At 40.4% G+C, this 23,096-nt stretch overlaps 1 protein-coding gene across 3 annotated transcripts in view; it reads left to right on the top strand.

Annotated features, from left to right (window-relative positions):
• Positions 1-23,096, top strand: part of LRBA (LPS responsive beige-like anchor protein) — a gene marked incomplete at both ends in the record, with an annotated part of 652,640 nt that overhangs the window by 171,924 nt on the left and 457,620 nt on the right. For all 3 annotated transcript variants that reach the window (XM_080697476.1, XM_080697475.1, XM_080697477.1), the window contains 2 exons: positions 18,067-18,145; positions 19,898-20,031. In XM_080697476.1, coding sequence (XP_080553602.1) covers positions 18,067-18,145; positions 19,898-20,031 — 213 coding nt within the window. The remainder of the gene's footprint in view (positions 1-18,066; positions 18,146-19,897; positions 20,032-23,096) is intronic.

Genomic DNA, 23,096 nt, shown 5'->3' with positions numbered 1-23,096 from the left:
GTGATTCTAATTGGTTTGCCTCTGAATTTTTTTATTTTGTGGAGTAATCTTAAACCTAGCAAATTACAGAGAATGCTTCTGTTTTTGCAAGTAGGGTAAAGGGCGCGTGGCCCTTTCAGTTTCACTGGCTTTCTGAGCAAAGGAAAGACCCAGAGGTTACACAGATTTGACACGGAGTATTATACACAGGGGCATTCTACCTCTGAGCTACAACCCCAGCCCTATTTTTTATTCTTTATTTTATAACAGGGTCTCACTGAGTTTCAAAGGGCCTCACTAAGTAGCTGAGGCTGTCCTGGAACTGGATCCTCCTTTCTCAGCCTCCTGAATGCTGGGATTACAAACATGTGCCACCATGCCTGGCTCTCAGTGTAGTTAATTTCTTATAAATCTCATAATATTTAGTGAAAAGATAATTCAAAGTATGTTAAGTAAAAAATTACATGTAATACTTTATATACTATGTAATTATAACTAAAGCATTAAGCATATTATATGATTATCTTCATGCAGCTGGGCAACTGAATATTTTGATTTTCAAAATTTACTTTTAGTGTCTTTTCCAAAATTACATCAGTAGTCTTATATGATTTTCACACTTAGGAGAAAAGTAGATGTGTTAGTCAGCTTTTAGTTGCTATGAGAAAATACCTGAGGTAAACAACATTAAAGAGGAAAAATTTATTTTAGTCAGTTTCAAAAGTTTCAGTCCATGGTCACTTGTCCCTTTGCTTTGGGCCTTTCGCAAGGTAGAAGACCATTATGGTGGGGAGTGAGTGGCAGAGCAAAGCTACTCACCCCAGGCTGGGCAGGAAGCAGGGAGCAAGCGAGAGGAGAGGGCCAGGACAGGTGTGCTCTGCAGATGCGTGCTCCCAGTGACCTGATTCCTCTGGCCGCCCCACTTCCCAACGTTCCTACCACTCCCTGACCACCAACAGCCGGGGACCAGACCCTTAACACGTGAGCCTTTGGGAGGCATTCCTGATCTAGACTATAATATTCGGTATTTAAAATGGTTTTCCTGTAGAGAAAACAAAAGCTGAAGTAGGGATTAAATCTAGGGCTTCATATTGTGGACAGAGCTCTGTGCTGCTTTTTTTTAAATTTTGTATAAAATTTTCTTCTTCTTCTTCTTCTTCTTCTTCTTCTTCTTCTTCTTATTATTATTATTATTATTATTATTTGCAGTACTGGGCATGGAGCCAGGGGCATTCTACTTCCAAGCAACACCCCCAGTCCTATTTTTTTATTCTTTATTTTGAAACAGTCTCCCTGAGTTGCAAAGGGCCTAAGTAGCTGAGGCTGTCCGCAAACACTGATTCCTGTCTTAGCCTCCCAAATGCTGGGATTACAAGCATACGCCACCATACCTAGCTAAATTATTTTAAATTAATATGCTTTATGCTTTATATCAGTTTTAGATTTATAGAAAAGTGGAGCAGAAAGTGCAGAGTTCTCAGGTATTTCTATATCCTCTTTTTCTGGAAACAATTTGGTAAAATATTTTGGGTTAAGTCTGTAAATTCCCTCTCCTTTATCCCAATCCAGAGTCCCTACAAAAATTAACTGTGTTTTTTCTAGACTAGCCCTTTTGGGAAAAAATACAGTAGTAACTCTTATTTATGAAATTGTTTGTTAGTAATGAATTCCTCAACAACTCCCCAGATCAAATAAGAAATAGAAGTTGAAAGTACACTGAGTAAAATACTTTTTTCTTATTCTGTGTGTACTGCCCTTTAATTTCATTTTCTGGGACTAAGTTAATGGGACTTTCTGATGACCTTTAATTCCTCAAAATTTAAATTATAGAGTTTCCAGAAAAGATAAGAAATAGAAAGGAAGCTTAGATATTTGTGTTAACTTGACATAAAATAATAGAATATATTTCTTTCTGAAGATGTTGTATTTCTTCATTAAATCTATTTTAGCAAAAAAGATGAATGTAGAATTCCAAAATAATTTGCTATTTTGGATACTACTGTATTTATTGGCAAAGAAACCTCAAAATTCTGTGTCATTGATCTGTTCCATAACGTACCCCCACCCTGTCATTTGACGTCGTACCATCGTGGTTATAATGTTGTTCAAGTAGTTCCCAGTGCTTTCTATGTTGAGCTGTAATTTTTAACTGTATTTTTGATTCCTCCTTAGTCTCCTTTACTTTTTAAATTTTATTTTTTTGTTGCTAGTGACCCCTACTCAGCCTTCCTGATACTTTAGAATAGTTCATTTTTTTGTACTTTCTCTCAGTCTTCTTGGTCATGTTGGCCTTTCTTTTTATGTTATTTTGGTTTTCACATCTGTCCCTTCTTTGTTTTTGATTGGCATTTTTTTGTGCTCATTTCATTGGCATAAGCTTTCTCCATTTTATTTTCTTACTTATATTCTGTTAATTGATGCTATGAACATTACTGCCTTGGTAATGAAAGCCTAGCCCAGTCTTGTGGTTTTAGCCATTTTTGCTCTTATTCTCCTGCTACCTGACTTTATATACTTTTACTTAACACACCTGTATTTATGCCTCTTTTGATACACTCTTTTTACTTGGAATCTCAACTCCACAGAGTTCTTTCTCTCTGGTCAGTAATTTTAACTGAGATATTATTATTTTCTTTTGAGTGGGTCTCTTGATTTAAATTATTTGCCATTTAATAAACTCTGTGTCAGTCTATCTGTGTTTGCTTTTTGTCTCTGCAGTAAATGTCTGAGAAAAACAGCTTAGGAAAGATGGATTGTGGCTCCTGGTTTCAGACCCTTGTGTGAAACCTCTGGCCCATTGCTCTGGCCGCATTTCCTGGTGGAATGGCTGGCAGAGCGAAGTTGCTCAGCTCAAGGCCTTCAGGAAGCCTGGGGGAGGGGCTGGGGATAGGAATGCCCTTCCAAGGCATGCCCCTCGTGACCTCTTCCTCCAACTATGCCCCACTGCCCGCAGTTCCCATTATCTACAGAAGTGCATTCAATTATCAGTGGATTAATCCTCCCATGATGAGGTCAGAGCCCTCAGGATCCAGGCACTTCCCCAAAGCTTCAGCTTTGAACAGTGCTGCAGTGGGGACCAGGCTTTAGCACGTGAGTCTTTGGGGAACATTCCAGATTCAAGACATAAACTAACTGTGCATCATAAATGAGTATTGAAAATTCTTTCTCTTGGTTCCAGCAGGATTTGGGAAAATAATTTGTGGATGAATTGACTCTTGTTGTAATTGTATGATGAACAGGACCATGTATTCTTGCACATTCGATTAAGTTAGGAATTAGTCTTGGCTTGGTTTTGGGTTATTTTGTTTATATGAAAAGGTACCTAATACTTAGGTATTGGGTAATCACTTGGGAGTAATCACTTGGAGTGATTGTAATCACTTGGGAGTGATTACAATTCTGAATTTTATAGTGAATTGCCAACAAAAAGTAAACTCTTATTTATTGGGTGATAAAAAATTTACTTGAGCTGGGCATGGTGGCACATGTTTGTAATCCCAGCATTTGGGAGGCTGAGACAGGAGGACCCAGGTTCTTGACCAGCCTCAGCTACTTGGTGAGGCCCTCCGCAACTCAGTGAGACCCTGTTTACAAAGGAATCAAGTGCACTTGATTCTTCAGTAATTTATGCGTTTAGTGTTAATTTGCAAATTTTAGTGGTTTGACTACTTACTAAAATATTGGGCTTGGTTTATCAGTGAGACCCTGTTTACAAATAAACAATAAAAAAATAAGGGTGGGAGTGTAGCTTGGAAGTAGAATGCCCCTGGGTTCCATCCATAGTAACACACACACACACACACACACACACACACACACACACACACACACACTACTTGAAATAAAATAAAAGGGATCTTGAGAAGGGAGACCAGTAATGCAGTAATGTAGAGAATGTGGTGAGGGTAGGAAGGAGAGACAAAGAGGAACAGTACAGGGCAATTAAATTGACCAAAGTTTGCTATTGCGTGTATGGATATATCACAATGAATTTACTATTTTATATAATTATAACACACCAATAAAAATTTAAAATAAGGTAAAAAATTTACTTGAGCTTGGCTTGGTGGTGCACGCTTGTAATCCCAGTACTTGAGAAGCTGAGACAGGATGATCACAGGTTCGCGACCAGCCTCAGCTACTTAGCGAGGCCTTCCATGACTTAATGAGACCTTGTTTTAAAATAAAGAATAAAAGCCGGGCGTGGTGGCGCACGCTTGTAATCCCCGCGCTTGGGAGGCGGAGACAGGAGGATCGCACAGGTTCGAAGCCAGCCTCTCTGGCTTAAGAGACCCTGTTTCCAAATAAAAAAATATAAAATAGGTCTGGGAGTGTGGCCTGAAAGTAGAAGGGTTTCCAGGAACCCCAGTACCACCAAATAAATAAATAAATAAATAAATAAATAAATAAATAAATAAATAAATGAAACAAAGTCTGGATAGATTGATCCTAGTGAAAGAATTAAAGCTTGTTACCTTTATTACTTTTTAACATTATGTGAAGTGTAAGTTTTTTCTATTACAGTATTATTACTGAAATAATTTTATAGTTTAGCTTAAAAATTGAGGACTTGCACATTTGGATTATGTAATGGCATACATTATTAAATCTCTAACCAGTATATGTGTATCTTTTTCTGTATGCTACCTGCAGAAATGCATAACCCTTTTTTTTGGTTTTGTGGTACTGGGGATTGAACCCAGAGACAGTTCACCTTTGAGTTAGATACTGCCCCTTCTTTTGGTTTAACAGGTTCTTGCTAGGTAGCGGAGTGTCTCGCTAAGTTGAGTCTTCAACTTGTCACCCTATGTCTCAGCCTCTTACGTACTGGGAGTATAGGTATGTGCCGTCAGACTCGGCCAGCAAAAAAGTATAATCTTAGAGCAACAATGGGAAACCTCCCTGAAATAGTGGTAAAGGAAATTCATCATGGGACACAGATTATAGAAGAAGATAGAAGAAAAAAAACATGATTGTACTAAATACATAAAAATTTAGAAAATTTAAAATTACTCGTCAGCAAAGATTTAATTAAATACAATATGTTTAGTGGATTATGCCATTACTCTTTTTCTAATATACATGATATTTTTCTACCATGCTGTAAAAGCAAAATTGAAGCTGGCTCAATAAAGGAATCAAGTGCACTTGATTCTTCAGTAATTTATGCGTTGAGTGTTAATTTGCGAATTTTAGTGGTTTGACTACTTACTAAAATATTAGGCTTGGTTTACCAGGCCCATGCACATTATTAATTAGTTAAGGTCTTTAATGTTAGGGGAAGATATGTGAGCCACAACTGTCTTTGCTTTACATAATATTTAGCCTAATAGCCTTATGGCTTTTCTTTTTTTTAATTCAACAAATGCTCATTTATTTAATGAGAAGGTTTTACTGGACATGTATACTATCTCTTACGGAATTAAGTGATTCAAGAGACAGACAAACATACAGACACACACACACACACACACACACACACACACACGCAGTCTTTAGGGATTAAAAATTGGCATTTGTTTTAATGATTCTTTATTGCAAGGGACATTAGTTATTTAGACCCTTAGGGATCTTGGATAAATAATCAGCTCTTCCCTGGATAGATGCTAGACGGATGATCTATTTGCATTTTCCTTTTTGTTCTTTTGAGTGTCTGGAAAACTGTTTGAAGGAGCCAGTTTATCAGTACAAGGAGAAGGAAAAGATCAGTCGGTACCCATTCACATGTTGGAAGTAGCTTCTGAATTTACATATGTGTCATCAGTTGCTGGAAATATTAAATGTTAATATAAAATTTGTCATACATTTGTATTTTTATCTGAGTTGAAAAGTTATAGAATGTATTTGGAAATCACGTTTTCTCTCTGGTAAGAAAGAAGGATAACCTGATATGAACTTACTGATACATTTATCTCATTCTTTCGTGTGAATTTTTAAATAAGTATTACTGGTTAATTAACTTATTTTTGTTGGCCAAGTGTCTTGTGATTTAAAAAGACCACTTTGTGAGCCAGGCGTGGTGTAATCCCAGCATTGGGGAGGTTGAGACCAGAGGATTATGGTTCGCGGACAGCCTCAGCTACTTAGCGAGGCCCTCTGCAACTCAGTGAGACCTGGTTTCAAAATAAAGAATAAAAGCCAGGTGTGGTGGCGCACGCTTGTAATTCCTGTGCTTTGGAGGCAGGAGACAGGATGATCGCGCAAGCCAGCCTCTCTGGCTTAAGAGACCCTGTTTCCAAATAAAAATATAAAATAGGTCTGGGAGTGTAGCCCGGAAGTAGAAGGGTTCCATCTCCAGTAACACACACACACACACACACACACACACACACACACAAAAGGGCAGGGGGTATAGCTCGGAGGTTGAATGCCCCTGGGTTCCACCCCGAGAAGCCAAAAAAAAAAAAAAAAAAAAAAAAAAACCAGTTTGTAAAAATCTCTTTTTGCTATATTCTCTTTTTGGCATGAAAATTGACATTTCTTCTAGGGTGGTGTCAGGAAATAATTTTTGTTATTGTTTTATTTAGAGCCAAAAGTTTTCCTACCGTTTTTCCAATTTATAACATGCATTTCAACTCATTAAACTTTGTGTGTCTATTAGCATAGTAAAAGCTAATTTTGTTTTACTATTATTGCCTAAATCCTTGTACAGAGACTTTCTTTGCCATTTATTACTTTTATTTCTGCATTTACGTAAATAAGTTCTTGTGTTTGTGTGTGTGTGTGTGTGTGTGTGTGTGTGTGTGTGTGTGATATAGGAGATTGAATCTAGGGACGTTTTACATATAAGTTATACCTCAAACCCTTTATAAAAATTTTTTATTTTGAAATAGAGTTTCCTAGTGTGCTGAAAATCTCATTAAGTTGCTGAGGCTGGTCTCACGTCTATACAATCCTCCTGTCTCAGACCCCCGAGTATTGGGATTACAGGCATGTCCTGCCACAACCTGGCTTTAATGTGTTCTTTTTTAAAATCAACTTCCTAAAAGTTCAGGAAGAACTTTTATTTTAAAAGAATCATTATATTGATTTTCTTTTTTTTTTCTTTTTTCTTTTTTTGGTGGTACTGGGGGTGGAACCAAGGGGCCTTCTCTGGGCTACACTCCCAGACCTATTTTATATTTTTATTTGGAAACAGAGTCTCTTAAGCCAGCAAGGCTGGCTTTGAGCCTGCGAGATCCTCCTGTCTCTGCCTCCCAAGTGCGGGGATTACAAGCGTGCCCACATCCAGCTCATTTTATTGATTTTAAAGAATCAATATTTTAGAGAAAGTGTCTGAGATATTAAAATACAGTCTTTAAAAACTAACATCAGACGGGTGTGGTGACGCACACTTGTAATCCCTGCGCTTGGGAGGCTGAGACAGGAGTATTGTACAGGTTCAAAGCCAGCCTCAGCTACTTAGTGAGGCTCTCAGCAACTTAGTGAGACCCTGTTTCCAAATAAAATATAAAATGGGTCTAGGAGTATAGCCTGGAGGTAGAAAAGCTCCTGGGTTCCACCCTCAGTACCACTAATAAATAAATAAATAAAAATAAAAAAATAAAAACTAACACCAGCTAGCTGCGCGGGTGGCGCAGGCTTGTATTCCCAGCCCTTGGGAGGCTGAGACAGGAGGATCGCACAGGTTCAAACCAGCCTCAGCTACTTAGTGAGGCTCTCAGCAATTTAGTGAGACCTTGTTTCCAAATAAAATATAAAATAGGTCTGGGAGTATAGCCTGCAGGTAAAAAACCCCTGGGTTCCACCCTCAGTACCACAAAACAAAAAGAAAAACTAACACCAGCTAAAAATAAAGCTTAGAAAATATTTTTCTTTTTTGTGGTCCTGGGAATTGAGCACAGGGGTATTCTACCTCTGAGCTCTACCCCCCAACCCCCCCCCCCCTTTTTTTTTTTGAGGTACCAGGGATGGAACCCAGGGCCATTCTACCTCTGAGCTCCAGCCCAGCCCTATTTTTATTCTTTTTATTTTGAAACTGGGTCTCACTGAGGTGTGAAGGGCCTTGGTAAGTAGCTGAGGCTGTCCACGAACCTTGATCTTCCAGTCTCCGCCTCGACTCTTGAATGCTGGGATTATAAGCGTGCACCACTGCACCCAGCTCCCCCAATTCTTTTTTTAAAAATTTAATTTGAAACATTTTCACTAAGTTACTGAGGTCCTCACGAGGTTGCTGAGGTTGGCCTAGAACCTGTGATCCTCCTGTCTCAGCCTCCCTGAGAATTTTTTTTTATCATTGATAATAGAAGTCAGTGGTCACCTGATCAAGAATCTAGAAAATTGCAGATATCATTTAATGAGTGTAATAGAGATAGTGTGTCCCTGAAGTACCTTGTAGATTGTTGTGTGTGAATAGAGGATTAGGCCTAACTCTGGAAAGAGGCCAGATTCCTAAGGGTAAAAAGAAATTTTTGGAAATTTTCTCAGTTTTGCCCTCTAAATTGGAGGTTTTATTGTAAAGAATTCAAAACCAGAAATATGTATTCATAATGAAATGGGAGTTGATATATGTATTTTTAAAAAACTGCCAACATTCTGGGTTTGGTTACATGTGCCTGTAATCCCAGAAATTCCGGGAGCTGAGTCAGGAATATTGCATGTTTGAGGCTAGTCTCAGCAACTTGGGGAGATCATTTCTCAAAATAAAAAATGAAAAAAAAGACTTAGCAAGACCCTCAACAACTTAGCATTACCTTGTTCTAAAATAAGAAATAAAAAAGGGGCTAGGGATGTAGCTCAGATGTATGTCTCTGTGTTTAATGTCTAACACTAAAATAAATTCATAAATAAACAGATAAAAAATATTCTGGAATTAGCTCAGTGATAGAGCTCCCCTGGGTTTGATCCCCACTACTGCAAAGTGCATAAATATATATGTGAGCATGGAGCAATGTGTGCTTCAGCTTTGTTTTATAGTTAATTTTCGCATTCTGACCACCAGACACTTAAAATTTCTATGCACTTAGCTCTCAGTTGAGCCAGGATGATGAAGATGAGGTAGGGTCAGCGGTACAAAATTCTTAGTAAAAAGAAAACCAACTCTGATGCTCAAAGAGGAAGGAAGTCTGTTATAGAAAAAAAACCGATCATACTTAAATTTATTTTGATTAGAAATATGCTTACTGTAAGCTGTGGGCTTAGTAATTGCCAAGAAGTTAATTGTGGAAGATTACTCCTTCACCTGCAGGAATCACGTAGAGGAACCAAGCTTGCTGGAGGTCACCTTCATTCAGAATTCTGGATCTTTATGTTGGTCTGAGACCTAGAAACTATAGGAATCATTATGGATGTTTCTCAAAAGACTAGGAATAAAGCCAGTTGCGGTGGCATGTAGTGAACACTTCTTTCTCTTTGTTCTTGTGATGGAAAGCTGCTGCTGCAGGCTGCTTCTGATAAGTCTCTTATGAAGTGATTCAATCAAAATGATTATTTTTAGAGAAGATTATTATAATTATTAGAGATATGGGGTGGTTGGGCAGAAGACCGAAAAGGCTTCTGCTTCTCCTTCCACGAGCATCCTTTTCTTATTGAGGGTTTAAGCAAAACATTTCTAAAAATAAATAAATGGAAGAACAGTCCTGAGTTTAGAGTTACAGGCCAGGTTAGGGAGAAGCAATCACAAGCTTTAGGTTTAGGGAGAGTCAGTCACAGCTAGGTTTAGGGAGAGGCAGGTAAGGGCCAGTTAGGGAGGGGCAAGGTAAACATTTCTGGGAGAATAGCAGGTCATCAAGTCCACCTTTTGGTCCTATCTGGTCCTGTTGGGTGAGTCCTCAGCTCAGGAACTCAGGATTTGCAGTGTCCTTGGCTAACATGATGGAAAAGAATTTCAGCACGTGCCAGTTGGAGACACGGACAGAGGTTTATTTGGGAAAAGGGAAGGAAAAATACACATTCAAGAGAGAATGCGGGCCACCTCAATCTGAGGAAGGCATATTGGAAAATTCAGGGTTCTCTTCTTATAGGGGACTTTTGTGATGGGTGGGCTAGAGAAGGTGTGTGAGGATGAGCTCAGTCCAGTAGTCCCAAGGCGGTTTATCGTGGGCAGGTGGTCTGGCAGCCTTAGGGTGGATGAGCTCAGTCCAGTAGTCCCGAGGCGCTTCCTGGTGGTCTGTGGTCTGGTCAGCTTTAGGGTGGATGATCTTGGGTTGTTTGGGGGTCCTCATTAGTTGATTGACAGATAAGCTGGGATATCCTAAATTTAGGTTTTCTCGGAAATATTGTTAACTCTAGGATCCACAGGTTTCCCAAGAATTTATGGGAGAGTCAGGCCTGAGAAAGAGAACTAGAGGCTGAAGTACTTCCGCTCCAGGTTCTTAATTAAAGTTATATTTTTACTTTTCCTTCCTGTCTGTCTCCTTTCTACCTATTTCTTCTATCCTACATCAGTCCAAGGAAATTTGCTTGGGGACAGTTCCTATTCCACTTTTACTATGTACATAGCTAAGCCAGTCAGAAATGGCGACCTCACTGCATGGGCTAAAATGGCTCCCAACAGCAGTGCACACCTGAAATCCAGGACTTGGGAGGCTAAGACGGGAGGATCGCAGGGTCCCAGGCAGCCTTAGCAACTCAGCAAGGCCCTCAGCAATGTAGTGAGATTCTATTTAGAAATAAAAAAAAATATGCAAAGAAAAGTTAGGACTAGGGTGTAGCTCAAAGGTAAAATGCTCCTGGGTTGATTCCCTAGTTCCACAATAAAAATATCTCCCCCAAGCCGGGCGTGGTGGCGCACGCTTGTAATCCCCGCGCTTGGGAGGCAGAGACAGGAGGATCGCGCTGTTCGGAGCCAGCCTCGCTGGCTTAAGAGACCGTGTTTCCACATAAAGTTAAAAAATAGGTCTGGGAGTGTAGCCCGTGGGAGTGTAGCCCGGAGGTAGAAGGGCTTCCAGGAACCCCAGTACCACCAAAAACAAAACAAAACAAAAAAAAAACAAAAAACCTCCCCCACCCCGAAAAAAGACGAGAGACAGAACTGCCACATGCTCCAGCTATACTACTCAGCTTTTATCCAGAACAACTAAGGCCAGCATAACGTGGAGATCACATGCATGCCCAAGTTTATACAGCACAGTTCACAATAGCCACGTTTTGATCCCAGTCTTGGTATCTGTCAGCAGATGAATGGCTAAAGAAAATGTGGTATATACACACACAGTGGAGTTTCATTCAGCCAAAACGTAGAACCAGATTATGTCATTTGGCAGGAATGAATAGAACTGGATGGCGTGTTAAACAGAATAAGCCAGGTTCAGAAGATTAAGGGCAGGATGTTTTGTCTCCTATGTGGAAGCCCAGGGGGAGGCCTAGGGGGAGAGAAAGAGGATTATATGAAAATGGAAGGATAGGAGGGGAGCCAGGCGTGGTGGCACACACCTGTAATCCCAGTACTTGGGAGGCTGAGATAGGGGGATCACAGGTTCATGGCCAGCCTCAGCAACTTAGCGAGACCCTGTTTTAAAATAAAAAACCAAAAAAGGCTGGGGTATAGCTTGGAGTTAGGGCACCCCTGGGTACACACACACACACACACACACACACACACACACACACACACAGAGTAGGGTAGAGAAGGAGGGCCAGAGAGCTGGGGGATGGAGGAGGGAAGGCCAAGGGGAGGTGCTTGGGATTGAACTTGATAAAATTATGTTATATGCATGTACAAATATGCTACAATGAAACCCCCACTTCTGTATAATTATTACTGTACAATTAACAAAGAAAAGTTCCCAGAAAACAACCTGGACAACTATCATGACAGCGACCCACTGTCGGAGGTGTTCTTTATAGCACAGTTAATGGTGGTATGTGTACTGCTTGGCTATGTGTCCTTTAAGACTGGTGATAAAAGTGTGTAACTAAAAGCAAGTCAAGGTAGAAGGTTTATTCAGATTTCCCCAGGGGTTCACCTACACTTTTGTGTCAGATGAAAGATTGCTGAAGAATTTTCAGCCTGAATCACACGCTGAAGTGAAGCACACTCACGTTTAGAGGCAGAGGGCTATCATTCGTTATCTACAGTGACCATGGCCCTTTCACAGTACTTTAATCCTCAAAATCAGCATCATCCATAATTTGTGGGTAAGAAAAATAAGGCACAGAGAAGTACCTTGCCCGAGGCCACACAACTGCAGTCTGCATTCAGACCCGTAGCCTATCGCTTTCCAAACATTTCAGCCTTGCAGCAGCTGCTTCAGCCTCCTTTTAGTTGTTGTCAAAGGGACTTGGTTCGTAGTGACAGAGTCAGTTTGAAAATGGTTTCATTGCTGGTGATTCAAATGATTTTAGCCAGTTGAGAACATCCTCTCTGAATCGGTTGGTGAAGTTATGTGAGAGGCTGATTGAGAGAGAGTGAGAGGTTCGCAGGAGTCCCTTTGTGTTGGTAGAGAGAGATCTGGACTTGGATGGCCTGGCATTTAGTTCTGAAAACAGGAAAGAAAATGAGTTTCAGGCTTTGAAGAGCACAAGAACTCTGTGTTTCTTGTGGAATTTGATTGGTAGGTAATATAAGCGGAAGGCTAACATGAGATGGGAAGAGAACGAGCCACACATGTAGCGAAACACTCAGAAGAGCGCTAGACTTTCTTTCTGTAGTGCTTTGCGGAATGTGGGAAAGTAATATTGGAGAATCTACTAGATCAAGTGCTTTAGATCATTTTAAGTATTATAAGAATCCAGTTATATACAGTGCCACCACTGTAGTCCTTTGGTGTGAGGGTGGTGACAGAGAGGTTTTCTATGGCTTATGGTTGGACCCACCTGCAGTGGGACCCTTCATGCTAGGTGTTCACCTTTACAACAACCAAGTCTTCAGTCCCATTATACCTTAAACAATATGTTTACCTTGTACCACAGGGTTTCCTCTCATTTATGTAATTTTGAGGATATGCATTAATAAAATAAAGATTTCAAAGTATTACCCAATTCTTTCTTAATTAGTCTTTGTTAGATTATATTGCTTTCTTGATTTTATCTGTCTTTTCCCACAGTTAAGTTTCAATTGTCTGAATGCATTTTATAATCAAAAGGATCCTGTTAATCACCTTTGCGCGTTCTTTGTCTTGTTTAGCTTCATGTGTTTGGTACGTTTCTTGGTATATCTTGTTATAGAATTACTGTGGGATTTTAGTCTGTATTACCCTAAAGTGGGCTTTGCACCCTTTTAGACTAAGAACCTGAAAGGTAACTTTCCGAATCTCCTGCACCCGTGTGCTCTAGTCTTTAGGACACCATCCTACTTGGGTTTCAGTGACTTTTTGGTACCTCGATCAGAAACTTGATCCGGTATGTTCTTCCACGTATTGGCTTTAGAAAGCATTTGACCCATGCATTTCTTTAATCCTACTCTTAGCTTAGATTGACTGATTTCTGTTTTTAGATAGCTTGAATCCCAAACAGGAAGTTGTTTTTTCCCCTCTGCTTTCTTAAGATATTTAGAACTCTTGAGGCCTCAGGAAACCACCTTCCAAATCAGCTTTCTAGGCTCACTCTTTCCAGACTTGTCTTCTGTGTTGTTTCTGTTCCATTCTTTAGTTCTGTTAGGGTTGATTTCCAGGTGACTCTTTTTCTTTTGCTAGGTAAAATTGATAAATTCAGTTACTTGTTAATAACATAAAGAAGGTGACACCTGTTTAAGAAAACAGTTTGAACATTTTATACTAGAAGAGTATGAATTACTTATTAACAATGTGGTATTATAAGAGTATCCTAAGTTATCTGGGAGTGTTGATTGAAAAGACCAAAATATAATCACCTGGTGGAAATTAATTTCACACAGTGGTTTGAACAAAGGTTGTTATACAAAGTAGTTGAAGATTGGGAAGAAAGTATATTACAGGTGAGAAAACTGCTCAATTAAAATATAGAAATTGAGCCGAGTGTGGTGGTGCACACTTGTAATCCCAGTACTTGGGAGGCTGAGACAGGAGGATCAAAGGTTTGTGGCCAGTCTCAGTACTTTAGTGAGACCCTCACAACTTAGTGAGACCCTGTTTCAAAATAAGGAAAAAAAATAGGGCTGGAGGTGTAGCTCAGGGGTTGGATGTCCCTGGGTTCAATCCCCAGTACTACAAGAAAAAAAAAAATGTGTGTGTGTGTGTGTTGTGTGTATGTGTGTGTGTGTGTGTGTATGCATGCGTATGTATGTATGTGTGTGTATATGTATATATATATGAAATGAGAATGAGTAAAGGAATTGCTTATGCAGTTAATATTGAAGTCCTTCAATTGTGGTAGTTTCTCTGGGCTTTAGAGAGAGATGGATGAAAAAGGTAAGTTTCTGTTTTCAAAAAGTTCTTTCTAAGCCAGGTGTGGTGGCGCATGCATGTCATCGCAGTACTTGTGAGGCTGAGACGGGAATTGCAGATTTGAGGATAGCCTCTGCAACTAGTGAGATCCTGTTTCCAAATTAAAAAAAAAAAAATAGGGCTGGGGGCATTGTTCAGAGGTAAAATTTCCCTGGTTTCAATCCCCAGGAATCCCCAACCCCCACATACAAAAGTTTTATATAATAGAGGAGCATTTTAAAAATCAGTTGGAGCTGGGCGTGGTGGTGCATGCTTGTAATCCCAACATTTGGGAGGCAGAAACAGGAGGATTGCAGTTCCAGGACAGCCTCAGCTATGTAATGAGGCCTTTTGCAACTCAGTGAGACCCTGTTTTAAAATAAAGAATACAAAATAGGGCTGGGGTTGTAGCTTGGAGGTAGAATGCCCCTGGGTTCCATCCCCAGTACTCAGTACTACGAAAAAATAATCAGTTGGAAGAGCTGGGCTGAGGAGAAGGAGATGGCAGCCAGTGTTTGCCAGGGTCTGGAGGCACCGGTCCCATGACCTGTCAGGTCCTGGGTGGGGCTTCCACACTGCAGGCTGACTCCTCATGTCTTCCAGCGTGTGTGTGCCAAAGTCCTAGTAAAACTTGTGTCTAACCCACACCCCTGTGTGGGTAGTCTCTCTGTGTTCCCCTATTGAAATGGGGGGGGGGTTTCTTGAGAAGAAACCTGGTGTTTCATCAAAGATGAAACGGAGTTTCTTGAGAAGTAACTTGATGTTTCCTTACCGGGTTCTTGTCTACAGTGAGCGAAGAATGACACCCGCAGACCTCAGGAAGGGGAGTAAATGATTTATTGGAAGCAGCAGGGAATGGGGAAAGGTGGCTGAACACCCCAAAGGGGCTGGAACTCTGGGGTCCAGCAGCTGCCTTCAGGACAATACTTGAGAGTAGCCCAAGATGAATTGCCTTCCGTTGCAGGCTGCTTTCTTCCAGAGTCCAGGCGATCTGCCAGAAGGGAATAGGGAAAAGTGGCCGAACACCCTAAAGGGGCTATCGGAGCCCTGGGGTACAGTAGCTGCCTTTAGGTCACTACCCAAGTGTTGCCCGAGCCAAGTGCCATTAGTTGCAAACTACTTTCTCCCAGGGTCCATGCAATCTGCCAGAAAAAAGGTGCAGGTCACCCGTAGGGGCCCTGGTCAGCCTTGATGTCCAGCAGAGGCCTTCAGGTCACTACCCGAGAGCTGCCCGAGCCACATGCCCTCAATTGCACTCTGCCTTCTCTCAGGGCTAACATGACCTGCGCGAGAGAGAAAGCTCCCCAAAAGGGGAGGGGGTCCCCGAGAGGGAAAAACTCCCTTTGGTTGTCGGCTGGGGCCTTTACCCCAATGTCTGTGTGTCCTCTTTTGGTTATGGTGAGTTTGGGATCCCGGGAATTCTGGGAACCAGCTCTCAGAATTTGCATAGGGTATTTGCAAGTCCTTTGAAGAATCTCCTTTCATTTAGTAGGAGTGTCAGACTTGCTCCTGTGATGGCTCCTGGGTTTGTTGATTAGTAAACTGATGGCTTTGTGAAGGTCCTTCTTATCTCTGAACCTTGGAATAGCTGATCTCAAAAGCCTTGGAAGTTAGTATTCCTAGCCCCTCAGGAAATTGAGTTTTTTCTACCAGGCCTTTCCCCTATCTGCCTATTTCCTTCTACCTCCTCACTATGGCCCTTAAAAATGAAAATGAAAATGAATGGATCCCAGTACCTGGGAGGTTGAGACAGGAGGATCTTAGGCTTGAGAACAGACTCAGCAGTAGTGAGACTCTCAGCTGCCTAGCAAGACCCTGTTTCCAAAAAAAAAAAAAAAAATGGAGGCCGGGCATGGTGGCGCCTCCACGCTTGTAATCCCAGCATCTGGGAGGCCGAGACAGGAGGATCACAGTTCTCGGACTACCTCAGATACTTAGACCCTTTGCAACTCAGTGAAACCCTGTTTCAAAAATAAAAGAATAAGCCGGGCGTGGTGGCGCACGCTTATAATCCCAGCATTCGGGAGGCTGAGACAGGAGGATCGTGGTTCACAGACAGCCTCAGCTACTTAGTGAGGCCCTCCACAAATTAGTGAGACCCTGTTTCAAAATAAAGAATAATAAAAAAAAAATAGGGCAGGGAATGTATCTCAGACAGAGGTCAAATGCCCCTGGGTTCCATTCCCAGATTCGCAGAAAAAAAAAAAGGAAAGAAAAGATCTAGGGTATAGCTCAGAGGTAGAACATATCCCTGGCTATATCTACACACCTACACACACACACACACACACACACACACACACACACACACACACACAGCGGCGTTCATGCATACATTTGCAATACCACCTACTTTAGATGCTGAGTGAGGCAGAAGTATAGTAAGTTCGCCGGGCGTGGTGGCGCACGCTTGTAATCCCCGCGCTTGGGAGGCGGAGACAGGAGGATCACGCAGGTTCGAAGCCAGCCGCGCGTGCTGGTTTAGGAGACCCTGTTTCCAAAATGAAAATGTAAAAAATAGGTCTGGGAGTGTAGCCCGGAGGTAGAAGGGCTTCCAGGAACCCCAGTACCACCAAAAAAAAAAAAAAAAAAAAAAAAAGAAGTATAGTAAGTTCAAGCAAGGCTGGCCTGGGCAACTTAGCAAGACACGGTTCCCACATTAAATGATGTAGCTCAGTGGCGAAGCACTGGAGCAGCCTGAGCTAGGCCCTGGGTTCAGTCCCTGGTACTACCACCCACCCACCCACCCAAACAAACACACAAACAAATCATTAGAATTCCTCTGTGGCAGGAGGCAAGTTGTGTGCTGTAATTGCGGTGAGGGTGAGGGCACAAAGTGAGAGCCTGTAACTCCACCCAGTCATTTATGCAGGTTTCCTCAGCTGTTTACTTGTTTGCCAGACCACATGCGTGAGACTTTGGGGGTTGTGGAAGTTATCTGTTGACTTTCATTAAGAGCAGTGTGTGTGTGTGTGTGTGTGTGGTACTGGGGTTCCTGGAAGCCCTTCTACTTCCGGGCTACTCTCCCAGACCTATTTTTTTAAATATTTTTATTTGGAAACAGGGTCTATTAAGCCAGGGAGGCTGGCTTCGAATCCGCGCGATCCTCCTGTCTCTACCTCCCAAGCGCGGGGATTACAAGCGTGCGCCACCACGCCCGGCAGTAAGAGCGGTTTTTATGGGAATGGAAATATATCTATTTTTTACAGTTAATTTTGAATTACTTCTGGATTTTTGCTTCATTCAAAACAAAGCTTTTACTCTTAAGTTTCTGTTGATAATTGGTGCTGAATAGAAGGAATTGTGAACCTAATGTAATAAATCAGAATTTGTTTTTCACTTACCTCTTTATCCATGGTTAGAAAAGGGTTGGTTAGCATATTTGCCTGGCAACTGACATTTATGTATGAAAGGATTTGAGAAGAACATTGTTACATTTAAATGCTTTCCAAATAGTAATGGATATTTCAAAAATGCTTTGTAGCCAGGCATGGTGGTGCGTGCTTGTAATCCCAGCATTTGGGAGGCGGAGATGGGAGGGTCGCGGTTCGTGCGCGGACAGCCTCAGCTACTCAGTGGGGCCCTCAGTAACTTTGTGAGACCCAGTTTCAAAATAAAGAATAAAAAATAGGGCAGGGGGTGCATGCAGCTCAGAGGTCACATGCTCCTGGGTTCCACCCCTGGACCCGCCCCCCCCAAAAATACATTGTAATATATTTTTGTTGACTGATATAAAGAAACCTGTTTGTTTGAATCCCTGTATCTAAAGCAGAAAATTTCTATCAATGTTTATATTTCTTTTTAGATAGTAGATCATCTAATGCAAAATTGCCCTCAGTTCCAACAGTGGGTTCAGTTCCAGAAGACCCAGTTTCAAATATGAGGTATTTAAACTGCTAATTTTGAAATTGTAATGTCTGGCTTTTGATGACTTTTAAACTACCTTTTGCATGTCTGCCTTCCTCTCCCTCTTCCTCCTTTTTTCCCTCCTTCTTTTCTCTTCCCCCTTTCCCCCACATATAGGACATCTAGGGGCTTTGGAATGTTTTTGAAGTTCATTTTATTTAAAAAAGATTATGAAAGCCAGGTGTGGTGGCACACGCCTGTAATCCCAGTACTTGGGAGGCTGAGACAGGAGGATCTCAGATTTGAGGACAGCCTCAGGAAATAATGAGATATTCATCAACCTAGTGAGACCCTGTTTCAAAGTAAAACTCAAATAGGGTGGGTATAGTTTGGAGGTAGAGTGCCCCTGGGTTCAATCCCTAGTGACTGACACAGACAGACAGATACACACATGCACACACAGTAAATTAAAATATTAAAAGATTATAAAATGTAAAATATTTATGAGAGATGACTGTGCAATAATTAATGCTGTGCACATAACAAATATATTTAAATAAACTCATTGCTAATGTTTCAAATGTTTATAAATCGATTGTATGGTATTTAGTTTTTGTTTTATAAAACTGCTGCAATAGTAAGTGTCAGCTGGTCAACCAAAACCACCATGATGCTGAATTACAGATCGGTATTTGCTGTCACCTTATCTAACTGGGAATATGTTTCAGATTCTAATTTGAAATGGCCGTGAAAGTATTTTCCACTACCAAATTCTTGGTGAACATAGAGTTCTTGATTTTCTCACCCTAACTAGAAAATTTGTAATACTCCACAAATGTTGGCACCAGGATGCTTCAGGTATAGGCTGTGTGTCTGCTAACACCTAGAGATAAGCAGTTCTCTGAGATGCGCAGAAAGCATTAGCATCAGGGTAGTCTCTGTGAGGAGATGATTATTGACAGCGGAAACTTGGCCGAAATTTGCTTTACGAGTTTTAGCAGCAACTGCTTCATTGATAGTATGAACTGGAAGTACTCCTGGTATGAACAGAAGTAAATAATGATGAATTGTCTGTTTGTTTGACTTATAAAGCTATAGATATCTCTCAGTTTCTGAGATATAGGGGCTTATTTAAACAAAACTTCTTTCAATATATGTTTATGTATGTATGACTATGTGTATTAATATGTAAACTGAGGTTATTATAAATGATATAGCCAGGCACGGTGGTACGTGCCTATAATCCTAGTTCTTGGGAGCCTGAGACTGGAGGTTTGCATATTAGAGCCAGCCTCAGCCACTTGGGGAGACTCCGTTTCAAATTAGAAAATAAAAAAAATGGATGAGCGGTAGCCCAGAGATAGAACGCCCTGGGTTCAATCTCTAGAACGCTCCCCCTTCTAAAATAGTTCCTATACATTGTATTGTATACATTTGACAGCTTAGAAATGAGAATATGATTCTTAAGCTCAAGGTACTGGTGATTTAGTATAGAGCATTTTGATTTTGTCTAGGTCGTAATGGGGCTAAACGCTGGTGAGTTAAAAGAAGAACTGATGCTTGGAATGGTTGTTAGCCAGGTTGTCTGACACTGCTCAGGGGTGGCAAGCTAAATCAGAATGGAAAGAGATTCCGGGTAGAAGGACTGCTCGTGTAGTAAAATGCCTTATTCAGTCATTTTTTAATTTTTACATAATTGTATATTTTTATGGAAATACATTTTATTTCAAAAGCTAGAAAATTGGTAAGTTCTGTTGACTAATTTGGGTAAATAAATACCTTTCCATTAGTATTACAGAGAGGCTGGAACATGCTTTGGAAAAGGCGGCTCCTCTTCTACGAGAGATTTTTGTGGATTTTGCACCTTTTCTTTCTCGGACACTTTTGGGTAGCCATGGACAAGAACTGCTTATAGAAGGAACAAGTAGGTCATTTTATTTTATTTTATTCATATTTATTTTCACTTCAAGATTAACAACTAAAATGACTGATAAGAAATGCATGTAGTGTCAGCCTTTGAAAAGGCTTCTCATAGAATTTATATCTTTTGAAAACTGTATCACGTGTTTCTGTTACATTCAGATCTGTTTAGCTTTTTATCGATGACCTAGATTAAATAGAAAAGTATTTGTTGGACCAAATAACTAGGAGCTTTTTGTTTGATATTGTATATTTAACTAAGGGGGTAGAGAATTGGAGTGACTGGTGTCGCTGGGTTTCATTTGATCCAGATGAGCAGCCCTGTATTGCCACTTGGTAGGAAGGTGGAGGGCATAATTAGTTTCTAGTAGTGGAACTCTGTTTTACAGATAAGTAGCGATAACAGTAGTATTGGACTCTATTCTGTTCATACCATTCTGTAGATTTCTAGGTCTCTTCTAGATAATACTGTGCTTTGAGATTGTTGCAAACCAGATAGCACGCAAAAGTAGATTGCTAAGGAGATTGAAGACCAGGTTATTTATAGAATGAGTCAGGAACAAGAACGAGTTTTCTTGCATGGGCATTTACTGTTGAGCCAGTGTCTTCGGATATTCAAGAGAATGACTTTCTCCGAACTTCCTCATGCGGCAGATATCATTTCAACAGAGGACAGTTTTTCAAATAGATCTATTTAAGAACTTAAGAGACTGACTTTACAATACCAGTCTTTACTCCCAATTAACATGTTTTAAGGCAAAGCTAGAGCACGTTGATAGTAGTGAAACAGAATTAATGCTCGTGTCCACAAGTATTTGGATTGGGCAATTGCTCTGTCTGGCCCATTTTTGTCCATGGCTGATGGTTTATGCTAAAACAGTTGTGTTCTACTTTTGCTCCCAGGTCCTGGGAAAACACTTCTTTCTATTCCAGTGTCCTTACATACTAGCCAGTGGCTTTAGTTATCATATTCATTTTCTTATATAACAACAAAGTAGATAAATAGATGATCCCCTAAGGATGTTTTTCAAATCCTCGAAGAAGCCCCCTTTGAAGAAATAAGAATATAATGGAAATGCAAGGTTGAGGTGGGTTAGTGGTTTTAAGAAACCTGTATCTGAGTGTTAACTAGGGGGCATCAGCACTTCATTTAATCTTTAAAATATCTGTAACTAAGTATTAAACTTAAGATATTAAACTTAAGATAAAAATTTTATTTATTCTGTCATTGTATGTGGAGTTGGTGATAATATTCTTGTTTTCATAGAATCAAAAAGTGGCACTGAATTTAATTGAAAAGAAAATTCTGGTTTTAGAAACATTTGAGTTTTGGGTAGCAATTTACCTTGATCTTCCGAAGGATATAGTTTATTTAGCTATGTGCTATTTGATTAAATAATGAAGTACTTTTATTAAGTAATAAAGTTTGAAAGTAATTGAATTAAAAATTTAAGAGTCTGTATTATGGGGCTTCTCATTTCTTTTTCACATATAAATAATAATGATAATGATAATAATAATAATAATTATTATTATTATCTACTAGAGATTGAACCCAGGAGTTTTCTACTGCTAAGTTTCATCTCTAGACCTTTTTCTTTTTTTATTTTGAGACAGGGTTTTTCTAAGTTGTTCAGGCTGGCCTGGAATTTGTAATCCTCCCACTTCAGCCCTCTGATTACCTGGGATTATAGGCATGTATTTAGCTCACATACCTATTTTTATTTTTATTTTTTTAATTAAAGGCCTCTTTAATTAAACTGGCACCTTTGGGTGAGGTCTGCCAACTGTGAGGGAAGGGATAAAAAAAAAAAAAGTCCCCTCGGGTTCAGAGGGTTTTAGCACCAGATGTAACATTGAAATTGAGTTGGGGGTCGCAAAGGAGGCAAGAACCAGCCAAGTTATTAAAGGCCTTTTTAATTAAACTGGCACCTTTGGGCGAGGTCTGCCGACGGTGGGGGAAGGGCCCGATGACCAGAGCAGAGTCACAGTCAGTCAGCAGAATCACCTCAAATACCTATTTTTTAAAAAGTAGTATATGATCTAGGTGTGGTTGTACATGCTTGTAATTCCAGTAATTGGGAGGCTAGGAAGATCGGGTTTGTGGACAGCCTCAGCTACTTAGTGAGGCCTTCTGCAACTCAGTAAGACCCTGTTTCAAAATAAATAATAAAAAATCAGGCTGGGCATGTAGCTTGGAGATGAAATGCCTCTGAGTTAAATACCCAGCACCAACACCCCCCAAAATAGTATATTTTAACTTATAAACTACCTTTGTTCCTCCCAAAGGTTTATGTTGGTGTTTATAGAACCATTGCCCTTTAGTCAGGAAGCTTAGTATTAGAGGGCTAGCTCCTTCTCACACTTAAAATTGAATATATTTTTTTATCCTGCCTCTCTCACATACTCCTCCCCCCAAAAAATCCACAACACATTAACTGTTCAAATTAAACTGTGAAATAGCCTTTGACAGCCTGATGTGGTGGTGCATGTCTGTAATCCCAATTCTTTGGAAAGTGAGACAAGAGGATCGCAGGTTTGTGGCCAACCTCAGCAATTCAGGGAGGCCCTCAGCAACTAAGACCCTGTTTCAAGATAAAAAATTAAAAAAAAAAAAGTCTGGGGATGTTACTCAGAGTTAGTATACTCCTGGGTTCAATTCCCAGATGATGAGTGAGAGAGAGAAAGATAGATAGGGAGAGAGAGGACAGACAGACAGACAGTAATATCATTTGACCTTTTACTAGCAATTGGTAGCTGAGTATTGAACTGAGCATTCAGGTCATCTGTCATATATTTTTTTGCTGAATCTTCATATCAACTAGGTAGTAGCTATCAACCTTCTTCTGGTGTACTAATCCTTATTATGAAGAAGTCAGGTAGAAATAAATCAATACATATACTCACCCAATTTTTCCCTTTGATATATAGGGAAACAATATTATCTGTTGAAATATCTGTGTGGTAGAAGAGACAAAGAACATCTGTAAATCTTTCTAGTTTTGGATAGCCCCACATTCTTTTTGTCCCTCTTGCTCATTCTATGAGCAGATATAAAAGGTCCCACAT

Source organism: Muscardinus avellanarius (genome assembly GCF_963383645.1).
Source record: "Muscardinus avellanarius genome assembly, chromosome: 6".
Classification (NCBI taxonomy): Eukaryota; Metazoa; Chordata; class Mammalia; order Rodentia; family Gliridae; genus Muscardinus; species Muscardinus avellanarius.
Note: the sequence above shows the minus strand (reverse complement) of the source record. Positions and strands in the feature narration are given on the sequence as shown.